The sequence below is a fragment of the Panthera tigris genome, chromosome E1, assembly GCF_018350195.1.
Source record: "Panthera tigris isolate Pti1 chromosome E1, P.tigris_Pti1_mat1.1, whole genome shotgun sequence".
In the NCBI taxonomy this organism is placed as follows: Eukaryota; Metazoa; Chordata; class Mammalia; order Carnivora; family Felidae; genus Panthera; species Panthera tigris.
In genome coordinates, this window is record NC_056673.1 from 3217145 (window position 1) to 3242463 (window position 25319).

At 54.4% G+C, this 25319-nt stretch overlaps 1 protein-coding gene across 5 annotated transcripts in view; it reads right to left on the minus strand.

The window, feature by feature from the left end:
- MYH10 (myosin heavy chain 10) overlaps positions 1-25319 on the minus strand; it is a 130211-nt gene that overhangs the window by 30515 nt on the left and 74377 nt on the right. For all 5 annotated transcript variants that reach the window (XM_042966028.1, XM_042966029.1, XM_042966030.1 and 2 more), the window contains 9 exons: positions 23708-23881; positions 23354-23468; positions 9895-10088; positions 9681-9802; positions 7616-7685; positions 7368-7528; positions 3903-4011; positions 3679-3810; positions 2763-2969 (listed from right to left, as the gene is read on the minus strand). In XM_042966028.1, coding sequence (XP_042821962.1) covers positions 2763-2969; positions 3679-3810; positions 3903-4011; positions 7368-7528; positions 7616-7685; positions 9681-9802; positions 9895-10088; positions 23354-23468; positions 23708-23881 — 1284 coding nt within the window. The remainder of the gene's footprint in view (positions 1-2762; positions 2970-3678; positions 3811-3902; positions 4012-7367; positions 7529-7615; positions 7686-9680; positions 9803-9894; positions 10089-23353; positions 23469-23707; positions 23882-25319) is intronic.

A 25319-nucleotide genomic window follows, 5' to 3' on the forward strand; every position in this document is an offset into this window, starting at 1 on the left:
ACCCATGCAAGAGATGGTCATTTTCTCGTGGGAAAACTTCAAACACAGCAGCAGAACGAGCCGGAAGGGCGCACCCGTCAGCCCAGCTTTGCCAAGCGTCGGACTCACGGCCAGTGTCCTCCCCTCTCTACCTCCGCGGTCCCCCTTCGCCTCTTGGGTTATTTTGCGGCAAATCCCAAACCTCACGTGTTACTGTAAAACCTTCAGGCTGTACCTCTAAAAGATAAAGACTGCTTAAAAAGACGTTTTTGGGGCGCCTGGGTGGCTCAATCTGTTAAGCGTCTGACTCTTGATCTCGGGTCAGGTCACGATCTCGCAGTTCGTGGGTTCCGGCCCCACGTTGGACTCTGCACTGACAGCATGGACCCTGCTTGGGATCCTCTCTCTCAAAATAAATAAACTTAAAAAAAATACATTTGTTTATTTGAACTGGAATCCAAGTAAGGTTCACACACTGTGACTCCAAAGCCTCTAGAGACTCCTTGTTCTCTAGGCTCCCGTGGATCTCTGCCTCCCTTCCTTGCCACTTATTTGTTTTTGAAACAGAATAAAACAGGTCATTTGTCATACGGTTTCTTTCCCACAGTCTGGTTTTGGTCAGGTGCATCCCTGTACCGCACAGTCCTAAATTCACAAAAGCAGTGAACAGAGCAGTACGTTCAGTATAATTTCAACTATATCTGTATATCTGGTTAGAAATACAGGCAAGCAGAAATAATGTCGGTAATGGGGGTGATGGGAGGGAGGAGACCAGAGGTGCGGTGTTCCCTAGGTTTTCTACAATAAGCGTTTATTTGATACCGTAATTAGGAAATTCATCTTAAAATCAAACCAAAAACAGCTCCAGATGTTTGGTTGAAAAACGTACACATAAGAAATCCCTCAAAGGCTCACAGGTCAGAAAGGAACAGAGGAGGGACCGACGAGGTTGAGTTTTCCCAGGGGCCATGTGGGGACCGTAGGACCTCTGATATTCTGACTTCTGGATAGGATTTCCTCAGATGGAGGAAAATGGGGAAAAAAAAGAAAACAAAAAACAGAAAACAAAACCTATTACCATCAATATTTTTAGAATGTGTTTGAATGAACTTAGATGTCACACAATGAGATAATAAATTCAGAGAACAGTGCCAAAACCCGAGAAGCCCCAAAGGAATCTAGTAGGGAAGGGGAGGATAGGAAGTACAGAACAAGCAAAATACAACACTAACTCTGCTCCCCCAGGACAGAGCTGTTTTTCTGCACACGCTAAAGAAACACAGGCATTTCACACGAGGGTGTTAACAGCTGGAGCGTACAAAACCAGGCCTGGGGACACTGGAGGGGAGGGACTCTGGGCACCCTTCCCCCACACGAATACACGTTATTTCCCAAACGAGCACATGCTCTTAAAAAGAAAGTCCCTACTATGGGTAACAACACCACCAAGGAGAGCCCACTATTGCCGGCAGAAACTCTAGGTCCCTGTATGGTCCCACATAAAATCACGCGTATAAACTCGTAAGTTGCAGAAACGTATTTTGACGTCGATCTTCCCGCACACACTCCTTAGTAATGCACTAGGGATCCCCGTGACAATAAACCTCTTTTTACCTGTAACTGCACGGAACTGCCGTGGCTTAACACTCCTGACTGGCACATCATCAGATGGCTTGCATCGATTTACGCTTAGAATAAAGTCCCAGAACTGGAATTGCTGAATGAAAGCGCACTTTTTACAGGTCTCGTGATCTTCTGCTAACCTATCAGGAGGCACCGGGAAGCTGAGTGCCTTGAAGGATGGAAAGTGTCCAGATGAGTTACTGCACGCGGTCTTTGCCAAGGAAATAACGTGAGATCTTCTGCGGTTTTGAGAATCGTCTGAATTGTCTGAGCTTTGCCAAGGTAAGTTATCAGGGGAGAGAAAATTCAAGAAGAGACCTGGACGAAAGTCTGGTGCTGGACCCACGAAGCAACGGTGGCTGAGACACAGACACCGTGACACTCAAGGACATATTCGGGAGGCTGGGTGTGGGAGACAAGGAGAAAAAGAGAAGGGAGTGTCCTAGGCCGTGGGCAGAGTTAGCACTGTCTGAACCGTGTATTTGCACGACGCGGGAGGGCAGCCTGTGTCTCCGTAACATGGTAACTCCTGGGAAGGGGTAAGTGTTTTATTCTGATTCCTGGCCGCCTCCTGTGTTGGAGCTGAGCCCTTCTTATGAACCAAACTCCCGAACAGAGGCCTATCTATCTAGTGAACGGAGCGAGCAGTGCCGTCATTAGTGACAACACAAAGGACAAACGGGGTCCCCTACAAAGTGTTCCAGACCCTGCGATGCTCCTACTCTGAATCACTCTGCACTCTGGAAGACGCTCGAAGACAGTCTGTTATGTGTGTGCTTTTAGTGCTGGACGCCTTAATTTTTTTAAGTTTATTTATTTTGAGAGAGAGAGAGAGAGGGAACGCGCTACGTGCGAGCGAGCAGGGGAGGAGCAGAGAGAGAATCCCAAGCGGGCTCCATACTGTCAGTGCAGAGCCCGACGGAGGGCTCGAACTCACGACCTGTGAGATCACAACCCGAGCTGAGACCAAGGGTCGGACGCTTAACCGACTGAGCCACCGGGCGCTCCCATGGCCGGTCATCTTTGAAGGGCAGGACCTGGAACGTGGACTCCTGTCGCCCCTCAGGGGACACAACGCGAACCCACAGCTTCCATTCGTTTCTTCGGCAGGGCCGCTCGGAAAACCCAACCCGGCTCTGGACGGAGACCGTCCTACGTACCTGAATGTGCGCTTGCATCTTCTTCTTTTCGTTCTGGAGGATTTGGTTTCTTTCTTCTTCCTCCTCAACCCTGGATTCCAGGTCGTGGAGGATCTCCTCCAGCTCCTGCTTCTTGGCGGCGAGCCTCGCCCTCATCTCTTCCGCTTCGGCAAAGAGCTCCGTCTCCGCCTGCAGCTGCTCCGCCAGGATGTTCTTCTCCTCCAGAAGCTGCAACCACAACCGAGCGTCAGTGCGGTCGCTGCCCCGCCTCCCCCCGCCGCAGACGGTCACTCGGATTTCAGCGGCCGTGCTCATCACCGGAGAAATGGAGGCTTACGTATCGGTAACGTCACTGGCAAAACTTTCCGATATCCTTTACGGCAAAGCGAGCTAGAGAACGTCTCCGCTGGTTTCTGTCGTCTCAGGTCATCCTGAACAACACTAAGTTCCCGCGACTTTAGGAGCTCCTGCTCTTCCATTAAGGTAACTGACAGAGGCGGAGGGAAAACCTTATTCGAGTGTGTTCAGGGGGCCAGCTACGGCCGTCTGGGATCAAGGGATACCCCTGGCCTTCATCGTTAGTCTCTCAGGCCCTGAACCCTGAACCCGGTCGTCTACACACGCTTCCCGAGCCCCTGCCTGGTCTGTGAAGCATCCCCACCGGCGAAGGACGCTGACCCAGGACTCGGGTGGCCCGGCGTGGTCTCGTCTTTACTTTCGAGGCCCTCGGGAGCCATCCCAGGCAGGGGACACGGTGGGAGTCCCACGGGCAGCAGGTGTCAGGAACGCGTGCCTGGCGGCAAATGGGACACCTACGTGTCCACGAAGGGCCGAGGCGGAACCGCGTGAGGGGAGGCGGACTGCGGTTTCCGTGAACCCAACTGTGGCGGGTGCGGCCGCCGGCAGGTGGGTCCCCGTGAGCGGCACCCGGGCGCACCTGCTGGTGCTTGCGTTCCATCTCCTCCAGCTCGCCCTCCACCTTCGTCTGCTTCTCCTTCACCTTCAGCAGCTCCTCGTCCTTGGCCTGAAGCTCCTCCTCCTGGCGGGTCACTTGGAGGAGCGGCTTCACCTGCGACGGGATCAAATCGCACGTCACCCTGTGCCCGGGCGGGGACCGCGGCCTCGTCCAGGCTCCCCCTCCCCCCACGCCGCGAAGCCCACCTTGGTGAAGACGCGCCACCACTGCCAGTGACGGAGCTTCAGGTAGGCGGCGCAGTTCCGCTGCAGGACCTTCAGGGCGCTCAGCTGCTGCTGCTTCTTGGCGAAGGCCCTGGACAACCGGGAGGACGGTTAGTGCGCAGAGAAAACGCGTCCTGATGGCGGCCGGCCGCTTTCTTCGCAGACGCTGCCCCGAGCGTCCCTCGTCCCCTGCCGTGTGCCCGTGTCCGCACGTTCCCGGGCACGAAGAGACCCCCTCCTCCCCAGGTTCCTCACGCTCCCCTGGCTGGTGCCCCTGATCGCTAACTACTTCCTCTTCCAACCTGGCACGGACACGGCATCGTCCCCTTCCAGCCTCGTCTTGCCCGCCCTTCCTCCGCCCTGCAGCATCCCGGAGCCGGAAGGACCCGCGGACGGTCGAGCCGATGCCTCTTGTTCACAGACAGACAGACGTTCATCGGCCAGGCCACGTCCCTCCAGGACACGCAGACACCTCTCGAGCCCCGGTCTCCTCGTTACCAAGTCCGGGCTTTCCCACTCCCCTGTGCTGCCTTCAGTGGCCGATGATCCCAGACCCACTTACTGGTCATCCTTCGCAGTATGTTCAGTTTCTCCCTCGCCTTCAGGATCGGAGCCCCCTTTCTGAAGCCCCGACCCCCCTCTCTGGCCTAAACAAACCCCAACCCCCAACCCAGGTCACTGTGCTGCCCCTCCTCCTGGTAGGTGACTTATCTTTCTACTGACGACGACACTTTCGGGACCCACAGGCTCCCCAGGCCCTACCCTGCGCCCCCTGTGGCCCAGCACTCTGGCTCCGCCCCCATCACCTCCTGAACTGTCGAAGGGCTTCCTGCGCTCTGAGCCTCTCCCTCAGGCAGGTCTGTATGGCCTTGTCTGCTGCACGCCCCTATGGACCACCCACTACGGAAAACTAGGTCACCAAGGTGACCTCGTGGCCTCCTTCACCTTGTCGCAGCCCCAGGCTGGCTGCACCCTGTCCACAAACGCGGCCCCCTTCCCAACCAGGCTCGGCTCCTCGGGAGCAGAGAGCACGGCCCAGTCACTCCTGTGCTCCAGCATCCGACCCAGGGAGACACGTACTCAGGGCCCCTCAAAATATGTGCCGGGTGAACAAAAGAACCATCGGGCGCCCCTAGATCTGTGATCATTCCTCCGGCAGCCTTTCCATAACTCTTTGTAAGACCGGTTACGGGGTTCTCCGGGGCAAGAGATGCACTTGAAGGAAACGGAAAAGACAGTAAGAAAAATCTAGAATTATGCGTTCACTCCAGCAACGACCAGTATCCACTGGATTCACGCGGGACGGCCTCAAGACTAGACGGTCGCGGTTCAGGAGCACGGACGGCTTCTCTTGCCCCTTCTGCTGCCCTGCGGGTCCCATTCCCTCGCAGGACCCCGGAACTTCTGTGTCGCCAACTCGCCGCTTAAATGTCCCCCGGCTGTGGCCGTGTACCTGCCCTGAGTGTCGCTCCTACCAAATCTTCTTCCTTCTTATTCCTACCAGCTGAGCCAGTTCGGCCAAGCCTTAACTTTAATAGTTTCTGCTGCAAAAACAACCGTTTCAAATGCAGTTTTTAGCACCGTAAAACAGCATCTGCCTTCCCATTCTTGCAGGCTCCTTCAAGGCTGCCGTAAAAATCCCTCAACCTCCTTACTGAGGACCGTCGCCCTGATGTCCCCGTGGCCTCTGGGAGAAGATGAGTCAAGAACATGCCGGCCACTCTGTCTGAACGAGGCAGCTGGCTCCCCCCACCCGCCACTGCCTTCAGCTGAACCTGTCTGCCGGGCGCACCGCGCTCTCTGCCGGGGGCTCCGGGACCCGCCTCTGAAGTACGTCATCTGGTGTCCCGGTGTCAGGAGGCCGACGTGCCGCAGCCCTGTTTCCTCCCTCTTTGTCCACCGGTGCCAGTGGCCTCTAGGGTGCTCCGGCTGCCAGCTCACGGGCTTCTGTCCACGTCTGTGTGTCTGACCTGTACGCACTGCTCTGCCTCTTTCCGAATTCTAGTCTGGCTCTTTCGAAGGCCTGATTTTGGAGCTGCAAATGACAGGTACAGTGCCTTATGTAGCGGTCACACGCTTGTGTTAGCTGTTAGTCTTTAAGAGGAGATCTTGGGCGCCTGGGTGGCTCAGCTGGTTAAGCGTCTGACTTTGGCCCAGGTCATGATCTCACGATTCGTGGGTTCCAGCCCCGTGTCGGGCTCTGTGCTGACAGCTTGGAGCCTGGAACTTGCTTCGGATTCTATGTCTCTCTCTCTCTCTCTCTCCCTCCCTCTCTCTCTCTCTCTCTCTCTCTCTCTGCCACTCCCCAACTTGTGCTCGGTCTCTTTCAAAAACTGAATAAACATTATAAAAAATTAAAAAAAAAAAAGATCTTTCTGATTATGGATCTTGGTGATAATTTTGCAGGGTTCAGAGTTCAGGGAGGAAGCGGCACGTGCTTGCACAATTTATATAGTTAACGTCCCGCGTTCCTGACAGCTGTAGGCTTCTGGCAGCCATGAGGAAGGCACCCGCCTGTGTCCACTCCTGTTCTGTCAGGCGTCTTGTGCTGCGGCAGATACGGTGACAGCGGTGTTTGCGGACCGGGGACACGCGGCAGGCGAGGGCACGGAAAAACCAAGCCTTCTGTCCTTGCGCACCGTTGCCTGGGTGTGAATCGTTGAGGACGTCACGCGTTCTTGGACTTTCCGAGCCGCCTCTTCTACTCGAGACTCTGTCACGTGTGGCCCAAGACTCACAGATCCCGCCTCCACCTCACCGAGCTGAAATCCCTCAGGACAGCGTCGGGCGGCACACTGCCGTCGCCCGGAGCTGCCCTCCTGCCAGGCCGACGGGGAGCGTCGGGCTGTGGACCGAAGCCTCCGGAGCAGGCCCACCCTCCCCTCCGAGGCCCCGGGCTCCTGCGGGAGGAGGTGAAGGAAACACCATCACTGCGTCCGGCTCCACTCCGGTCCTAAGCAACCGGATCCGGATCCGGCAACCGGTCTGTCTCTGTCACCACCGCGGGCCGGGGACGGCCGTCTTCCACTCCAGGGTCTCCCACCACGGCGCTCCCGATTGCTCTCTGGCCCCAGCCTGTCCTGTCGCGGTAGCCGGGTGACCCTCAAGACCCACGGTCTTCAGCTCACCCCTCAGCGTCCTTCCTGCTTCTCCTTCCCTGCTTCCCTCACCCGCCAGGCTCCGGGCACGCCTTCTAGAACTGCTTCTGTGCTGCTCCTACTGGAAAGCTGCTCTCCTCCCAGCTCCCCTGCCCAGGGCCGGCACCTTCCCCATCCTGCGGATCTCAGAGCCTCGGAGAAACCCACGCCGAAGCAAGACCCCCAAGCCCTTTATTTTCTGTCTTGGCCCGTTTGCTCACGGCCAAGGTGCCCTTGCACCTACAGCACAGAACAGCGCTCGGCACCCGCCCACGCTCCACGAGTGTCGGATTCGCGATTATCCACTTACTTTCTGGCCAGGTAACCTCTGCAAACGGCCTGGAAGAAGATGATGATGTCGGTAATTTTTAAATCTCTTTCTTCCTCTAAGTGCGCCAAAACGCCAGCTCTGAAAAATATCTTGCTCTGTCCGATTCTGTACAAGTTTGGGTCCAATTCTAAAGCCCTGATCTGAAAGAGGGAAGAGTCCGTTCACAGCTTGTTATGGGACACACCGTATCGACAGTCTGCAAACCAGAGAGGTCGAGGGAAGCTTACCATTCGCTCACAAGCCTGTTTGCCGTCCATGAAACCCTTGGGAATAGCATTTGGAGTCAGGATCTCGTATCTGTAAGAAAAGCAGCCCAAAGATCTCCTGTTAACATCAGTGGACATGTCTGCCTACTAACTGTGAGTTCCGGGGCGCCTGGGTGGCTCAGTCGGTTGAGCTTCCACCTTCCGCTCAGGTCATGATCTTGCGGTTCGTGGGTTCAAGCCCCCATGTCGGGCTCTGTGCTGACCGCTCAGAGCCTGGAGCCTGCTTCGGATTCTGTGTCTCCTTCTTTCTCTGCCCACCCATCCCACCCCACTCGCACTCTTTCTCTCTCTCTCTCTCTCTCTCTCTCTCTCAAGATAAACAAATACTAAAAAAAAGAAAAAGAAACTTTGAGTTCCGTTTCTCTAAGAGGCAAGAATCGTGTCAAAGTAACAATAAAGAAACAACCAGGGGGTAGTAATCTGAGATTTTCTGCACATCTACCCTCTGTTTCTTGAAACAGGAGGCAAACTGAACACGAGGTTAATCCTCCAAGCACAAACACTAGGTTTAAGCAGCTGTGCCAGAGAAGAGTAAAAGCATAGTGTTTGAAAAAGTCTTTTTTCATGCGCCCCCCAACGTGTTTTCAGGCCTAAAACACAAGACGACTCTGGCTCCCTGCGGGTGACTTGTAGGCATTTATTATGTAACAGAAGAGGCTGCAAGAGCACTACCCAGAGGGCTCTGCTTAGCAAGGACCAGGGTGACATTCAACATAGCACTGGTCTGGGGGGACATACGTTCACTGGGCTGCGCTTTTAAGATCTGTGCACTTTATGCAGACTATATACCTCAATAAAAGTGAATTTTACCAAAAAGACGTTGCTCGTATCAAAGGACGAATCCTGGCTATCTCCATCAGCTTTGTATTCTGGATGCCAGCGTGGCACTTTCTTCTGTCAACAAGAAGTGAAATTCTACCCAGTGTTTATCATACAGCTGGGGCCACAGAAAGGTCTCCCCCAAACCCATAAAGGTTAGAATAGTTTCTCAGCTGGATTCCATCTGCAATGGCAGCAGAAAGCGCCCTTCTTTGACCTGCAGACTCGTCGGTTATGGAACGGCCAAGGCTGCCATAATCGAAACTCCGACTTCCAGGTTTTCTCCTGGAAAAAGCCAATGACCTAAGTCCACAATTTAACTATTTCTCACGTTTTCATTCGTTTCGACTGCATCCCCTTCTGTTATCTCCTGCCTTTTGTTGTTTGTAATCCTTTTCTAATCTATCCTATTCCCTACTCCGTATTCCGGATAAAAAGACTGTAAGTCTACATGTGAGTACCTGGTGGAAAAAATACACATACGTTTACACATAAACACGCCTATGCACATACAGTCATCGAGAGAAGATGGAAAGAAATATCCCAAAATGTTTTCAAGAGTCACTCCTGGGTGATTTTTATTTACCTTTTTAGTTCTCTTGTATTTTCAAGTTTTCCTAAAAGGAACATACGTTAGTCGTTTATTTTTTTATTCTATATATTTTTTTAAATGTTTATTTCTGAGAGAGAGGCAGAGCGTGAGCAGGGGAGGGGCAGAGAGAGAGGGAGACACAGACTCCGAAGCAGGCTCCAGGCTCTGAGCTGTCAGCACGGAGCCCGATGCAGGGCTTGAACCCATGAACCATGAGATCGTGGCTTGAGTTAATGTCAGACGCTCAAATGACTGAGCCACCCAGGCGCTCCTTACTCATGTATTTTAAAAACCCAGTTAAAAAGGAATTATGTGTACGTCTTGGGCAGAGCTATGTGTACAAGTGCAAGGTCAATCCCCAGCCTCGGATATTTCTCTCGCACGGCCAGGAACTAGCCTTCCGAGCACCCGTGGCACCTGCCGGCATGTCAGCGCTACAGAGAAGGCACTCAACGTTCTTGGGCAATAATAAAGGTAATAATGGATTATCCCTTTCCTGTATGAAAATCAAACTGCAACTACACGAGAGACCGGGAAATGTTTTTTGTGCTATCAGTGTTCCAAAGCACATCAAGATGCACCGTGATACGTCCTGGGAAAAAGGTATTGCCGTACCTCTGTCTGAACTCCTGGAAAACTATCCGGTTGGGGAAGCCCTGGCGACAGATCCGGATTCCCTCCAGGACTCCGTTGCAGCGAAGCTGGTCCAGCACCAGATGCGGATCCAGTTTTCCAGCCTAATCAAGCAAACGAGACGTTCACCCTTCCATCTCCGTAACCTGACCCAGGGCGATTCTGAACCCCGGCCCGTCTTCCGCGTAACACGCACCCGCTTCTCGTGATTCGGGATGATGCAGCGGACAAAGTTGGGGTTGGTGTTTCGGAGCGTCGCCATCAGCTTGGTGAGGGACTCCTTGTAGAGCTGCCCCACGGTACGGAACATGCCCTTCTTGGTTTTGTAGGCAGAGCCAAAAGCGGTCTCCGTCATGCCAGTAACTTGATCCAGACCCACAATGCGGTCCACTGGTGAAGAGAAAAGAGAAGAGGAAAATGAGCCCGGCGACCTCTTTCGCGGGGCGAGAAAAGACACAGTGATAGTGCAGCAGCACAAGCTTTGTGGGGACAGATGAGGAGATGCCGGAGAGGTAAGGCAGTCAGCGTATTTAGACACCGCACAAGCCGTGGAACTAACAGCCACACACTCCCATGGCAGGGAACTCAGTGCTCGGACAGCCCCGTACCACATCCCAGCAGATGCCTCCCGCTGCGCTGGCGTCAGGAATGCGCGGTCTGTGGGACATCTTGCCTGTCACACCCGCCATCGCTTGGGAAATGCGAGATCGCTGCTGGCATTATTGATACACAAGCCGATGCTGTGACGTGTCTACTGGGAAGCGGCTTAAGAAGATGTACCCGGGCTCAGAGCACATCGGTGACGGTGGCGCCCAGGGTCGGGGACCAGAGTCCCGCTTCTCAGTCAAAATCACTGAAGTGGTTGGCCGGGTTACGTCAACCCGGGGGGGTCAGGAGCGAGCGAGCTCCAGCTCTGTCCTCCAGGCACGAGCGTGCTTTTGAAAAGGGAGGAGAAGGCTGGGCGGGAAGGAGCCGGACAGGAAGCAGAGCCTCAGCTGAGGGCAGCGATGGTGAAACTTCCAGAAGGTTTGCTCTGGCGGCTGCCAGAACTTTCGGCACGTGAAGTGCTCTCGTTTAAAGCAACTGTTAAGTAAGTCAGACGTGTTTCTGGAATGTCTTAAGAGCATGGACAACACCCACCGAGCCCCCCAGGAATGCCCTTTCATTCCTGACGGCCCCTCCGCTCCTGCTGGTTGCTCCCCAGACCTGGTGCTCAGGGAGGGGGCTTTGTGAGCAAGACCCCACTCGAGGCCCCGCGTCCAGTGAGGCTTTTACGGCCAGGACACCGTGACCCGGGAGGTAAGGTTCCTACCATGCAGGCCTTCAACCGCAGCTGGTAAAGGCCGGACAAAACCCGATTCACCTGCAGCCTACGTGCGCACTGCCCTACGATGTCTTCAAAGCAGAGCCACCACACTCGGAGGCTGGGGTCAAAGCCACGCCCGCCTGTGCCCCAAAGTCTGTCCACTACCCCCTCTCTTTCCTGTGCCTCCAACCTGTCCCTCCTCACTTGTTCCAGCGGAAAACGGTGCCCAGCCCCAGCCCGGCACGCGCCACGGAACCGTGAACTTCCTCTGACCCCGTCGTGTCCACCCACCTGTCTCCTCAGAGCCACGCTTCTTTCTAGAGTAGTTCACGCCGGCCACACCTCACGTCGTGCTCTCCACCAACCGCCCGCTCCCTGGGCAGCGGGCTGGCTTCCGGCCCACCCGCCTCCCCTGCCCGACGCTGCTCGGGCAACAACGGGCCAACCGCCAGCAGCGTCTACCTGCCCTTGACCTTGGTCCATCTGCCGGGGGCCATCACGGCGGCCTCTGACGGCCCTCTCCACCCCGGCTTCTCTGCACACCGCCTCCTCCGGGCCTCCACCTACCTCTACGGCTACTCCGGTCCCGCCGACTTCTTTTCTCGTCCTGAGTGCCACGGCACCCACTGGGGCCCAAACTCCACTCACCTCGGACACCCTTTCAGAACAAGGCGGTCTACAAACAGAGGCACACACTGCTCCACCTGCTTTTCTCAAGGCACGCTCTCGTCCTGGGTGACCTCCCTTGCGACTTGAACTAGCTTTACCTGACTACCCGGCACCAGTCACCAAACAGGTGTCACTCCTCTCCGCTCGAAAGTCACAGAGGTGCCTCTGCCTCCCACACGCTCTCGTTAACACCGCATCCCTCATACCTAGCAGAAGTCTGGCCTGTCGCAGGCTTGACGCATAGGTTAGCGACTAGATGAAGCAAAGGTTAAGTACGTTTACAGTTACCACCAGTGAGAAAAGCATTGAAAAGAAAGAGCAAGGTGCTATAAGGGAGACGGGTGGTTAGAGATCTCTCAGAAGCAGTTCTATTTCGTGCCCGGAGGGTAAGAATGAGCCAGTGGAGAGCAGACGGTTCCAGGCAGTGGGAACAGCATGTGTGAGGGCCCAGGGGCAGCAGGTGTGAAAGAAGCTCGTGCCAAGGAAGCGTTACGGGCAGAGAGATTTGGGGCGCCCCCTGCCGGTGGCCACACACAGAAGGGGCTGGGGAGGGGTCACCAGAGGTGACGCGGTGCCCGTCCAGGTCCCGAGCAGGATGATGGCAGCTGAACCAGCGATTACAGAGGGGAGGGAGCGAGAAGGGAAACTCGAGACGTTCTGGTGGCAGAACTGACTTGCTCTAACCATCAAGCCGATGTGGAAAGTATGGCAGAGAGACCGGAAGAACAAGTCCTGGGACTTTGGCTTGAGCAGCCGAGGGGCTGATGGTGCCCCCGGAGGATGGGGAGAAGGGGTTTTTGTGAGTGGGGGCACAGGCTCCGAACTCCGTAACCCTGGGGCACCCGAGACGAGACGCCAGCGGACACCCGGCCATGGCGGTCTGTGCCAGACAGAGGGACATGGGAGCGGTTACGGGACCGGATGGGCCACCCCAGGGCGAATGCCCAGGACGAGGGCCTGGGGCCAAGATGGGGAGACAGGAAGAACCAGACAGGAAGATGAGAAGAAGCCAGAAGTGGGAGGAATCAAAATCCCACAGTGGAGCAGGTTCTTGGCCACGCGCTCCATCTACCCCCATCCCTCCTCCTGTGCCTCCCGTGCAGAAGGGACCGCCAGCTACCGAGGCCAGAGACCAGGAGTCACCTCGACTGTCCTCACACCAGCCGCTCACCAAAACCGGTCAAGCCAAATGTGGACACGTCTTCCGCGTGGCCCCCCGCTCCGTGGCTCGGTTTGGGCACCCAGGGCGCCCTCACCTGGATTCTGCAGTAACCTCCTGCCGGTTGCGGCCTCCCTCTGCCACCCACCCCCCACCCCCAGTGTTCCTCCCACACTGGCCCGTGGTCCCGGGGTGGGGGTTAATGGGTGTTTCTGAAAGACCCTACTCGACAAGTTCCTTGTTCCTATACTTCAGACTGTTCCATTTCTCCTGCAGCTTGTAGGCCGTGGTCCAGATCCCTCAGCCCAGGAGTATAGCCGGTGACGCAGAACTCAGGCCCGAGTCGGAAACTCCTACCACTTGCGAGCTGTGTGACCCGGACGGAGTCCACTCCCCTGACTGCTGCAAGTCTCGGCTGCCTCCCCTGTAGACGTGACCGACCTCAGAGAAGCAGGAGGTGCCTGGAGAACGTTCCAGCGCCAATGAAGGGGCCTCTGGCCCTCCCTCCCGCTGAAGCTCCAACTACAGAACAGGTGCACCTCGTCAAAGACACAAGGCCCTCAGGTCCCTGCCCTTTCCTGTCCGCCCGGAAAGCCGGCCCTCTTCCAGCCATCCTGGCAAACACCTCTTGGCGTTTAAAATCCTCACTCCTGGGGCGTCTGGGTGGCTCATTCGGTTAAGCGTCCGACTTGGGCTCAGGTCATGATCTTGTGAGTTCAAGCCTCACAAGCCTCATATCGGGCTCTGTGCTGTCAGCTCGGAACCTGGGGCCTGCTTCAGATCCCCTGTTCCCCTCTCTCTGTCCCACCTGCTCGTACTCTGGCTCTCTCTCAGAAGCAAATAAAACGTTAAAAAAATAAGTCCTCACTTCTTCACCTGACTACCTCTTCTTAGGTCCCGGTGTCCACCCTGCCTCCACACTCGGTGGGCCAGCCCCTCCTCTAGGCTTCAGATCGTCTAGGCCAGATCCTGGGACAATGTTACCTCTATTCTGGGTCTCTTCCCAGAGTGCAGAGCGCCCCTGGGCACATCTCCCCAGCATCTGGCACACGTGCAGGACCCTCAGAGCCACTGCCTGGTGTCTCTGGACCCTGTGACCACCAGCTCAGACGATTTCCTCTGCTCCCCACCCCCCGCCCCCCATCGCTCCGACCCGTGTTGGCCTGAAAACGGTGCCTGGCAACTGTGTAATAAACTAGGTAGCAAACACCCCCTCAGTGAGTGAGACAGTTACCCGCAAGGACGGGTCACGCCCACAACGAAAGAGGCGGCGAGCCAAGTGTGAGCAATACTTTGCGGGGATTCGGCCGCACGGGTCCCGCCAATTCTCTGACCTGTAAGGGCAGCTGTTCAACACGATGTCATGCTGGTGTCTAAGCACGCAGTTCTGGGTGGGGGCTGCTTTTTAAACTAAAAACAAACAACATCATTTTCATGAACCTGAGTTTTCAAATTTGGTATTAGTAAAGGTAACCCAAAGCTAAACGTTCAGAATTTTTAAAACGTTGATGCTTTGGACTTTCAGTTCACCTGTCTTTTAATTCAAAAACTTAAACTGAGAGTCAGGTTTTAAGTGAGCAAAATGATCTCGAGGGGACAAGAGACACTTGGGGAACTTCATTCAATGGTCAGGGCCACACTAGTAACACAGGGTTTCACTTCCAAATCAAGGCCTAGAAAGACCTCTATTTAAAAAGACTATGTTGGGGGCGCCTGGGTGGCTCAGTCGGTTGGGCGTCCGACTTTGGCTCAGGTCACGATCTCGCGGTCTGTGGGTTCGAGCCCCGCGTCGGGCTCTGTGCTGACTGCTCAGAGCCTGGAGCCTGTTTCACATTCTGTGTCTCCCTCTCTCTCTGACCCTCCCCCGTTCATGCTCTGTCTCTGTCTCAAAAAAAATAAATAAACGTTAAAAAAAAAATTAAAAAAAAAAAAAAAAAAGATTATGTTCTCGTCTAAAACGGTAAAGGCAGGCGCCAGAGAAAGGCAGAAAATGCACACATGAGCTTCTCAGCAACTTGAGACGAGGCCCGTTATGGCTGCTGATCCCTGCCACCGGCCTCGGTCCGCGGTGTCGGCAGAGCGTGGGGCCGCTCGCTGGTGGGCGTCTCACAGTATCTGGTCGCCCACGATCCTGAAAGGATCTTGAACTATTTTACCCTAATGTTTAATTTGTTCGTCCATACAAACGTATGTGGACGGTGAGAAGTCAGGGGGGGCCTGCAGCCCCACCGTCCGTGAGGGCACACTTAGAATCTGAAAGCACAAAAATGGAATTTATAATCATCGATCTCTTAAAACTGCCATCGGCAGTTTTTTTTGAAAAGTAACAACTGTACCATTTGGTGCCAGAATGCTTGACCCGCTCTTCCAGGGGATGATCTCAGGACACGAGAGGTCTAAGAGATTCTCACATCCCTCGCATCTGCGTGGGGCAAAATACGGGTGCTACTAAATTTAACTTCTGTATTTGAGTCAGTTCTTTGGAAACGCACTTGCAGGAACCAAAACGGGGGGAGGAACTTGTTTTCACGTTCACATCGGTAGCCAGACGATGAATGAGAACTGTATCCAGTGTACCTACGAAAGGTGTCGGAGACCCAGCCCCGTATTAGGCATGCGGCACGGTCCCAACACTCATCGGAACAAATCAAGACAATCCTACTCTAACGCGCACTAAAACGTTGCCGACAGTTAAGAGCAGACTCGGAAACAAATATTCAACAGCCGTGAATTCCCAGAAACAATCTTTAACATCGAAAGGTGTCTCCACGTACCTCCATCACGTGGTAACAACACATTAGTGCTGGTTCCGCTACTGGGTGGTGGAACCAATCTGTTCATTGTTCTAGAGCGTCTGGAAATTTTCAGAAAAATTCCAGGAAGTCCACAGGTGGACAGGGAGCATGCGATCCTTGGGTCTTCCTCCTCCAGGGGACTGCGGCTCACTGCCCCGGCAGGGCCTGGAGTGGTCTGGGCAGATGGGGACCCCCTCCTGTCTACAGCCTCTCCCGCACACCTGCTCCCCTCTCACCTTGACGGGCTCGCTGGGCGCACGGTCCGCCTGCCCTCGGCTGGGCCCTGGTGCTCGGTGAAGAAAGGGGACGTGCGTTAGGTAACTGCCGAGGACCTAGACATACACTGATCTTCCGGGTTTCGTAATTACAGCGGCAGCAACATGGGTGCGGCCAGATGCAGGCTCACAGACCCTCACGCGTGACACTCGCGATAACCCTGGTAGAGCCAAGGGTCACAAGCGGCTTCTCCTGGAGCTCCCAGCTCTTGTGAGGACTCAAGACAAGGGGCGCCCTCAGGTCAGGATCTCATGGTTGGTGGGTTTGAGCCCCGCATTGGGCTCTGTGCTGACAGTTTGGAGCCTGCTAGGAATTCTCTTTCCCTCTCTCCCTGCCCCTCCCCTGCTTGCACTTTCTCTTTCTCTCCAAATAAATAAACTTAAAAAAAAAAAAAAAGACTCAAGATAAAAACAAAACAAAATAGGACAAGACTATTCTGCACAACAAAACACCTCCCTCCACGATTTAACTCCGCATACGCACTGCGTCAGCCCCGACCCACAGGTCCTAAAACAGCACTAAACACAGAAATTATGACTGGTGGATAAAAGTTACAAGGAGATTAAACAACTACCATCTACCAGACACGATGCTCGCATCCACATGGAACTTCCGGGACCAAAGCAAAACCCATTCAGCGTTTCTGAAGCCAGAACATCGTCATCTCGGTTGGAGGCCTGGCTAAGGGAAAAGTTTCCCCCTCAGTTACGACAACAAGGAAGGAAGATTTCGGTGGCTCTGAGAAGATGGAGGGAGACCCCCATGGGCCTGTGACGGACCCGAAGCCCTCCCGCAGCACTGGCCAGCCTCCCCTGGGTGAATCTGTCCAAGCCAACGGTGGCCACCGAGTTCAAGCGCGGCTTCTATGAAGACAGGACTGGGGAGGGGAGGGGGCGCGTAGAGGGAGGGTCCTCTAGCAACAGTTAGAACTTGCTCCTTGCACTTCTCACGCTTTCTCTGGTGGAGCCCAGCCTTCCAGAGCTGTCAGTGGCCACCTGGTGCTCGTGGTGGTCAGAAGGACACGGAAGGCACAGAGCCGGGGTCACGGCCGGGGCGGGGGAGGGGGGCACGCACTGCCCTTCGGCAGACACACAGCCCGCCGTCCGCCCCCTGGGAGTCCAGACACGCTGCCTAGAACTTGAGGTTACAGTCCCCCGTAGCTGGCTCGCTGCTGGTGTATCTCACAAGGTCAAGACTGTCAAAGCAGATTTGGAAGAAAACTGTCCTCTGGATTACAGCAGACTCTCTATTCAGCCTCTGGGAACTCTGCTCCTCCTCTGATGCTTCTGGAAGCCCTTCTCTACCCCAGCCTCTCCCCTTGAACCCCAGAACCTGCATGGATTCTCCGTGCTGCTTCCCTAACACTCCGGGGCCCTTGGATGCGCACGTCCTCCCTAGCTCTGTGTTCTCTCACCATGAGGGTACGCGCTGTGTGTCAGCACGCCAGAGACACCTGGAAGCCTAGAAACTGCTGCATCCGTTCTTCTGAGAAGTCACTGGAAACACTAAAGCCCCACGTTTTCACTCAAAACCTCCTTGGGGTTGGAACCCGTAACACTTATCGGGGAGAAAGACATTTTGCTGCAGAAACACCACGCACGGCTGCCGAGACCAGAGTTAGCCACGGTGCACGGACGGAAGGCCCTGTAAGGACAGGGAGAGATGGAGAACCCTGACCCTTGGTTCTGCCGACTAACCCAACCACGGGGAGGTGAACGAGCTCGCTCCCTGCCAGTGTGAGGTCACCTAGGGGTGGCTCTGTACGGGGCGCTGCTGGCACGGAAACGCACCTGGTCCGCACATCATGAAGATCAGGGTCCTACAAGAAGATCATCTGTGCTGCCAGCGAGGGGAGACCCGCCCCGTCCCCTTTCAGTCGCTCACCCCACAACTTACTGACCGTGTGCGGACCAGCACGGTCCCTGCTCTCAAAGAGCTCAGTCTGGAACTCTCTAAAGCGATCAAGAATCCAGAAGAGTTGGTGGGGAGGAATTTCAAGAGGGCCCTCGATGCTGGGGCAAAGTCCGAAAGATCAAGCACTAACCTTTCAGCCCGTTAGCTCAAATCTACCTCCCACTTCTGTCTCCCTCGCCCCATGTCCTGGACTCGGGCAGGACTCCCCGAGGCCAAGGGGGACTGCATCAGACAGTGTCTTCCTCTGGACTCTCCCGTGGAGGGCGCATTCCGGCTCGGGTACAGTCCGGCCCCCACCCCGGCACCCAGCGCTCCCCACACACTTCCTTCACCGGATGCGACCCAGAGCTGATGGTGCGGATCGTGACCTGGGTAAAGATGGGCATGCTCCTTGAACTGAGTTTTAAAAAACTTTCGACATGCATGCAGGTCTCAGCATTAACACGCTTCAAGAATCACTAACGGAAACTGTGCGAGATGAACCTATCTTGGGATTTCACTACTTGACAATTTCACCGTGTGATCACCAGGCTGGGGATACTCCTTCCGGGCAGGGCTTTTGGAGGGCCTCCAGCCGTGGCTAGGCTGTATTTGAAACCAGGGCCGAGGGTTCAGACCACAAGGCTCAGCTGTCTGGAGCTCAATTTTGGGTTCCAGGTGCAAATTCGACCCAACACCGCACTCCATCTTGGTCTCAGTTGCGCCGTCGGGCCTCGTGGATGGTTCCACGGTCTCCAGTTCCAACGGAAAAGCCAGGCAACTATACATGTACATAAATTCCAAACAGAAGGTATAATGCTGAGACCAGCACGTGGGAGGAAGGTGTAATTATCTGTTCTCCGGAAGTTCGTGGCTTAGGAAGAGAAACAATCCCTTTCTGGAATCCCAGGTGCAGAGGTGGCTCAGAGACCGGGGAGACACTGCTGGCTCCCAGCATTCCCCTGGAGGACTGTGTATCAAAACGGCACTACTGGAAAAGGTAGGGACGTACCTTTTACTGTGCAGGGCTGGAAGTGCTATGCGTAAAGTCAGAAGCAATGTGTATGCGGTAGCAATTGTATCGTTTGTGCACTCAAACAGCTGCCTTGAAGTATAATAAAAATGAGCATGAAATGAAAGGTTCATGCAGGTCTATGAGCAAAACAGAAACAGAAACCCAGAAACCAGCCCCACGCCCACGTCTACCCTGCCCTCCCCGCCCCCCCCCACCAGGCCCCCCCCACCCCCGAGAGTTCTTCCTGTGGACTTAAAACCCTTCTGTTGAGAAGACCTACAGGCTTTATACATTCACCTGGTGGCTCATGAAGACCAGAAACACTGTCATAGAAAGAAGCTCTCTGAATATTCTGAATCTCTAAAGCAGAGAAACAGCAAAAACAGAACAGAAGAGCAGATACACAAATACTTCAGTTAGTGTGAGAGACATTTGACATCACAAGTCAACTTTGAAATCGGGCTACAACACGGCCCCTGTGACATTACTGCCCAGAGAATTTGCACTTCTGGACAAAGTTCTCTACTAAGTAATCTTCCAAACGTCCCCACGCCCGAGGGTCAGCATCAGATCGTATCAGCATTACGGGATTATGTAAACGCGGGATGAAATTTAAAAGAAATAAGGCAGTACTGGAATTGTTCATAAAATTATCTTGCAATTAGCAAATCGGGACGAGACTGCGGAAGTTCGAGCACTCTGCTAAGTGTACACGTTAAGCGGCTTTTACAGTCAAAGATGCACACCGCCGCGTAATTTGACTTCCAATGCAGATTTTGGAAACATATTGGCTTCAAATACAAATTAGCAATAGTTACTAAGGAAAACAAAATTCAAGTTCTGTTGTAGCAAAACGTTAAAAGAACTTCAAATCATAAGGTGATACTTCTGGATCATACCCATTACTCACGGAAAATACCCCAGGAGGCACATTTACATGAAAATGCAATCATTAGCTTTTTAAATTTCTGGATACAAGCCCCAAGGAGTGGCAAGAAGTCGCGTGCAGCTGGTACAGAAATCCCGAAACATCTTTTAGCAAAAAGGAGGGCGCTAGGAATCTCTAGGGCAGGGCTGCCGTCAGAAATCTTACACTGCTCCTGGTTTGGCCTTGAGTGAACTCCATAAAAGCCTAAAAGCCTATTTTAACCAAAATATTCTATACCCTAGGGACTGTGCCTTCACAGGCAAGCTCGACTCATACATCTTGCTTTCATGGTCGGCTGCTCATTGTCTGCTTTTGCATTAACGTGGCTACGAAAAGAGAAAAAACAAGGACTTGTTTTTTTCCAGGGCTATTTTCTTTTCCTACAGAAAAGCTCCCCTCTCCCGAGATCCCTACACCCACAGTGAGCACTGGTGAATTTTCTGCCCTAGAACCCCCGTCAAACGCTGTGCCTGGTGCTGACTTTTTGTACGAAACACGCAAACCTCGGAACCGGACAAACACGGTTCCGCCGTCCTGCCTGACCTTCACCCGGAAGATCGGCTCCCCTTCACCACCGACAGCGAGAGACTTCTGCGATCCCGTCGCTCAGATTAAAGTACATCGCCGTCCATCTAAGCCGATGGACAACACGACTTATGCTAACAGCAGCATCATCAGGACACCAAACACGTGGGATTATTCCAGAGCAGATGCTAGCATGGCCAGATCAAGCTTGGGGCACACCTGACCTTCCCGGGGGTTCCGAGCCACGGACCGAGTGCAGATGGACGGGGTTCGGGCCGGGGCCAGAAGAGTCTGCGAGGCTGCTGGCGTTTCTGGAATTAAATACCCTAACTTCTCCATGGACAGAGAACACAGAGGCAGGTAAGGACCCTCCAGACACGGTCCTACCTGTCGGACACACCACCTGGGCTACGGAACACGCGTGGACGCCTGCGGTCCAGGCCCTGCCAGATCTTACCCTCCTAACACCGCTGACCCACAACTGCCCGACGCTCCCCCACCTGGGGACGGCGAGGCGCAGAGCTAAAGGAGAAAGATGGATGGAGGAAGCCCAGGGAGGAAGCTGGAGCCAAGACAGAGGCTCGCGCATCCTGTTACCGCATCTGTGCGTATCCTGACTCTCCCATGAGGTCACAAGCTCTGGAGGCAGGGACATGTCCCTCATCGTCTCCACACGGACCTCACGGACGACCACGGTAAGCATGTGGTGGGAGGGAGTCCTGTATGAATGGGCCAGGTGTTTCCCACGATATCATTTCTGGTTAAGAAATTAAATAATGGGGCGCCTGGGTGGTTCAGTATGTTGAGCATTCAACTCTGGGCTTTGGCTCAGGTCACGATCCTAGGGTTGTGGGATCGAGCTCTGCACTGGGCTCTGCACTGACAGTGGAGCCTGCTTGGGATATTCTCTCTCCGCCCTTCCCCACTCATTCTCAGTGTCTCAAAAAATAATAACGAAAAGAAGAAATTTAAAAAAATAAGAGAGTCAAGGGGGCGCCTGGGTGGCTCAGTTGGTTAAGCATCCAACTCAACTCGGGTCATGCTCTCGCAGTTCGTGGGTTCGAGCCCCACGCTGGGCTCTGTGCTGACGGCTCAGAGCCTGGAGCTGCTTCAGATTCTGTGTCTCCCTCTCTCTCTCCCAAAAATAAATAGATGTTAAAATAAATTTTAAAATTGTTTACAGTAAAGAAGTAAATAAAGAGTCAAAAGTGGTTTGCAACATCAGGACCAGTACGTTCGCCCAGGACCTAATTTCTTTTGTTATACGGTCATTATTCCCTAAACACCTTCTCTCTTCATTCAAAATGGAGAAAATCAGTTCTTGAGGCTTCAATGGTAGAAATGCTGGTTTCCTCTGTGCTCTTCTCCTCACACTCAGCTCCCTGCCCCCAGGGCCCTTCATCCCAACCCACAGACCACTGCCAATTTGCCTCTTCACCTCCGTGCTTTCACCCCCACGCTGTCACCCCTGGCTCACAAACCTATGGAAGCCACTTCCCCAATGGAGTCAAGTCCTCCTGAGACTGGAGGTCAGGCTTCTCTGTGGCCCGGTTGCAGCCATGAGCCTCCCTTCGTGTCAGCTTTTGTGACTCAACACGCTGTTCCCTTCCAAGGACGAGGACAACTCCTCCGTGACAATCTGCCTCAGCACATGCCAAAGGGACCCCTTCCCTGTACCGAACGTGCCCAGAGGCTCCTTCCCTACCATTCGCGTGGCATCCGTCACAGCTGTGGTCTGGGTGCATCTGTCTCTGTTTCCTGTGCTCAGAGCTCTTACGGGGGCGCCAGGAGGGCACAGTGGCTCCGCTCCCCCAGCCGTGGTGCCCGGGTCAGTCTCCGCCGAGGGGACGGGTGGCCCGACTCCTCTCGTCTCTCTGGGATGCGTCCCTCGCACATCACCCCCTGCGAGTGCGGGCCTTCGCGGGCCTCGTGACAACCAGAGCTCGGAGGGGGTCCGTCCACTCCGGCTCTGGAGTCTCGTGTCCTGTGCTACCATCTCCTCGCGACAGGCCCGGGAACCCCTCGTCTGTTCGGTGCGGCCTCGACCGCCCAGGCCACTGCGCTAACCGGGAGCACTCAGCATCTGGTGCAAGACTCTCCCCCACAGGCACCAAGACCATCTAACCTCCCCCCAAGCCCCTCCTTTCGCCCGGTCTCGGGCGCACGATCTCTCCCGGGACCCACGTGTGCCGAGCAGCAGCCCACGCCGGCGGGGCCCTCACGCTCACTGCAGCTGCCGGACGTGATCGCTCCGGACCGGAGCTCCTATCCTTCCCTCCTCACGTTCTCCTGTTCCTTCTGCCTCAATACCCCTCGCCCCTTCTTTTTTGCTTCCTGGGTTTCTTTCTATCTCCGAGGAGGGGGCTGGATGACAAGGTCTGGAGATACTCCAGAGAAGGTGGGGGTGAGCCAGGCTCCTGAGGAGGCTGGCCTCGGGCCAGATCCAGGGTGAAGGGCCCGCGGGGCCTGGGGCCGAGTGAAGACGTGGGGTACAATCAGGATGTAGGCAGCAGCGAGAGCAAAGCTCTGGAAAGCACCGGCCCCCCCCTGCGCACGGACACGCGGACGTTTCGTTTCCCTGGTACTCGTAGCACCTTCTAGTCTATGACGAGACACCCGAGGCTCATGTAAATACAAGATCTCGGAGGGCTGACGGAAATAAAAACAACTACTCTCTATGCAGGGCATTTGAACTGTTCACCAGCTACTGCGTGTGTGTTGGGGCGGGGGGGGGGGGCGCAGCTCACGGACCTGTATGCGACCCAGAGCGAGTGTACAGGGCCTTTCTGGTTTTGCGTCCCCAGTACCCCTGGATAGGAACCACACTGGGCCCTGGGTGGCCTGAGGCACGTGTGCAGTTCTTTCCGGCCCTGTGCCTAGAATGTTCCACACTTCCCACAGCATCTGACCAGGAAGGCAGACGTTCTGTTTCCCAGGGTAAATTCCGATGTAGCGGCAGCCCTGCTCTAGGGAAAGCAAGTTTTAAAGTAAAATATACGTACACGGATCTAATGTAAAAGGACCATATAGGAGCCTTCCCTGGAAAAGTTTCGGGACAAGCTGAACTCCAGGCGGAAGCGTGTTCTTACCGTCCTTCCAAAGCTCTGCCACGAATCTGTCCGACGACTGATGCAGGAGGGTGGCCACGTTGTCGTTCAGCGGGTCCATGTTCTTCATCAGCCACTCGTCTGCCTTGTAGTCCACCTGGCCGTGGCGGGCCACACGAGGGGGGAAACGCGGACACACACACAAAACAAGAAACGCTTTCAGCCTTAACCCAGAACGTTCTCGGGGACAATCTGAAAGGTGGGTTGTCTCGAGGGCCACGCAGTGGTGACGCACACGGTGTTTAGGGTCTGCGAACGTCTACCCGCACGTTTGTCACCAGCGCCATCAGATGCAGCGAAATCTCAAGCTATCGTTAACCGTTACACAGCCCGTACCTTCCCCGCGTAGTGGATGATGCAGAAGTCTGCTTTGTCTTTCAGTTGCCGGGGTTTCTGAAACTTGGAGTGGGAGCCTTGCTCTTGAACTAGTTTTTCGACAAAGGTCTTATCCGTGGCCTTCGGGAACCAGCACTCTTCGTCCAGAAGGGCCAGCACGCCGGGGGGGTTGGCCTGATAATGAGAACGGACAAGTTCACCGTCACTCACTTTCAACACCAGGATGCCCCTCTGCACTTGGCAGGTTAGTTTCCAGGATGAGGAAGACTTTTCTGAAGCTATGGAAACCAAACTGCTAGGACAGAAGGTAGCGGAGGGATTCTCTCCGTCTCAAAAAAAAACAAACAAACAAAAAACTGAAGAGAAACAGAACGAAAGTGAACCTCAACTGGATGGAATGCTTCTGACATCTCACATCCTAACTGATTTAAGTTCCTCTTTAAGGGACGGTTAAATAAAACGTATCAGTTAGCACCCGGTCAAACGGCAAGACTAGTAAGCATTAAGCGGAAAATATCAAAGGGGGACAAATAATTTATCAGTTACTTTATGTATTTGACCAACGCAAGAGTCGCTACTTTATTTCACTCAACTGGTTCACTGAAGAAAGGCCCAGAAACAAAGGCAGATAGTGGACTGTGGGAGGCCTGGGGTCTCTGGGACGATGACAGCGTTGGAGTCAGGCAGTGGAGATGATGTACGATGCTGTGAGCATCGAAACCCACTGAGCCGTATCCCACAAAACGGTGGATTTCAGGGCACGTGAGAAGGTCTCAATCAAGAAAAAGTGCCCAGAGTCGGTGCACGGACTTCCCTTCTGGAGGAAGGCGGAGGGCCCAGGAAAGGGACATGAGACACTCCAAACGTGCTGGCCTAGGTCGCCGCTGCTGGGTCATCCCACACTGCCACACCACACCGCAAGTACACGTCAGTGACATGAGACTGAATGCGGCAAGTCTAGGGCGAGCCTACGTGATCAGCCTTGGGAATCCATATCCAGGAGCAGCTTTCCTACGTTTATCGGGAAAGCTGGCTCTGTACAAATACTGCTTAAAAAGTGACAGAGATTAAAGCATACGGGAAACATGTAACCACATGGTCAGAGGAAGGTGGCCGGACAAAGTGCCAGCAGGTAGAAGCTGGGAGAACCCTGTAATGGGCCCCGACCAAGGGCTCACTAGTTTGCGGCTCTCGGAGGGTTTGGAGCAGCTAAAGGAACACTGGAATCGAAGGCAAGCAGGATCAGGTAATCTTCCAGAAGCAAAGGTTCAGAGCCGTAGGTGACTGAACGTACCCCACTCACTGGACGACTCTGAGGTTCCGCATTAATACTAATGAGGACACATCCATCTTTGTACTCTAGTTCTTACGTTTCAATCCCTTTCAGTGAAAACACTGCTAAATTCTGAAACAGGATCCCCAATGTAATTTAACCTTTTCTAAATGGCTCAGTGACAGCACGACTATGAATATCCACGATTATGGCTCCTTTTTACTTCTGCTACTTCATCCCTCAATGTCAAGTTCTGTGTTATCACTGCTCCTTTAGGTCGGGGGTTTCTAAAGAGCCGGAAGTCTGGGAGACAGCTTTTGGACTGCCAGGGAAAACACA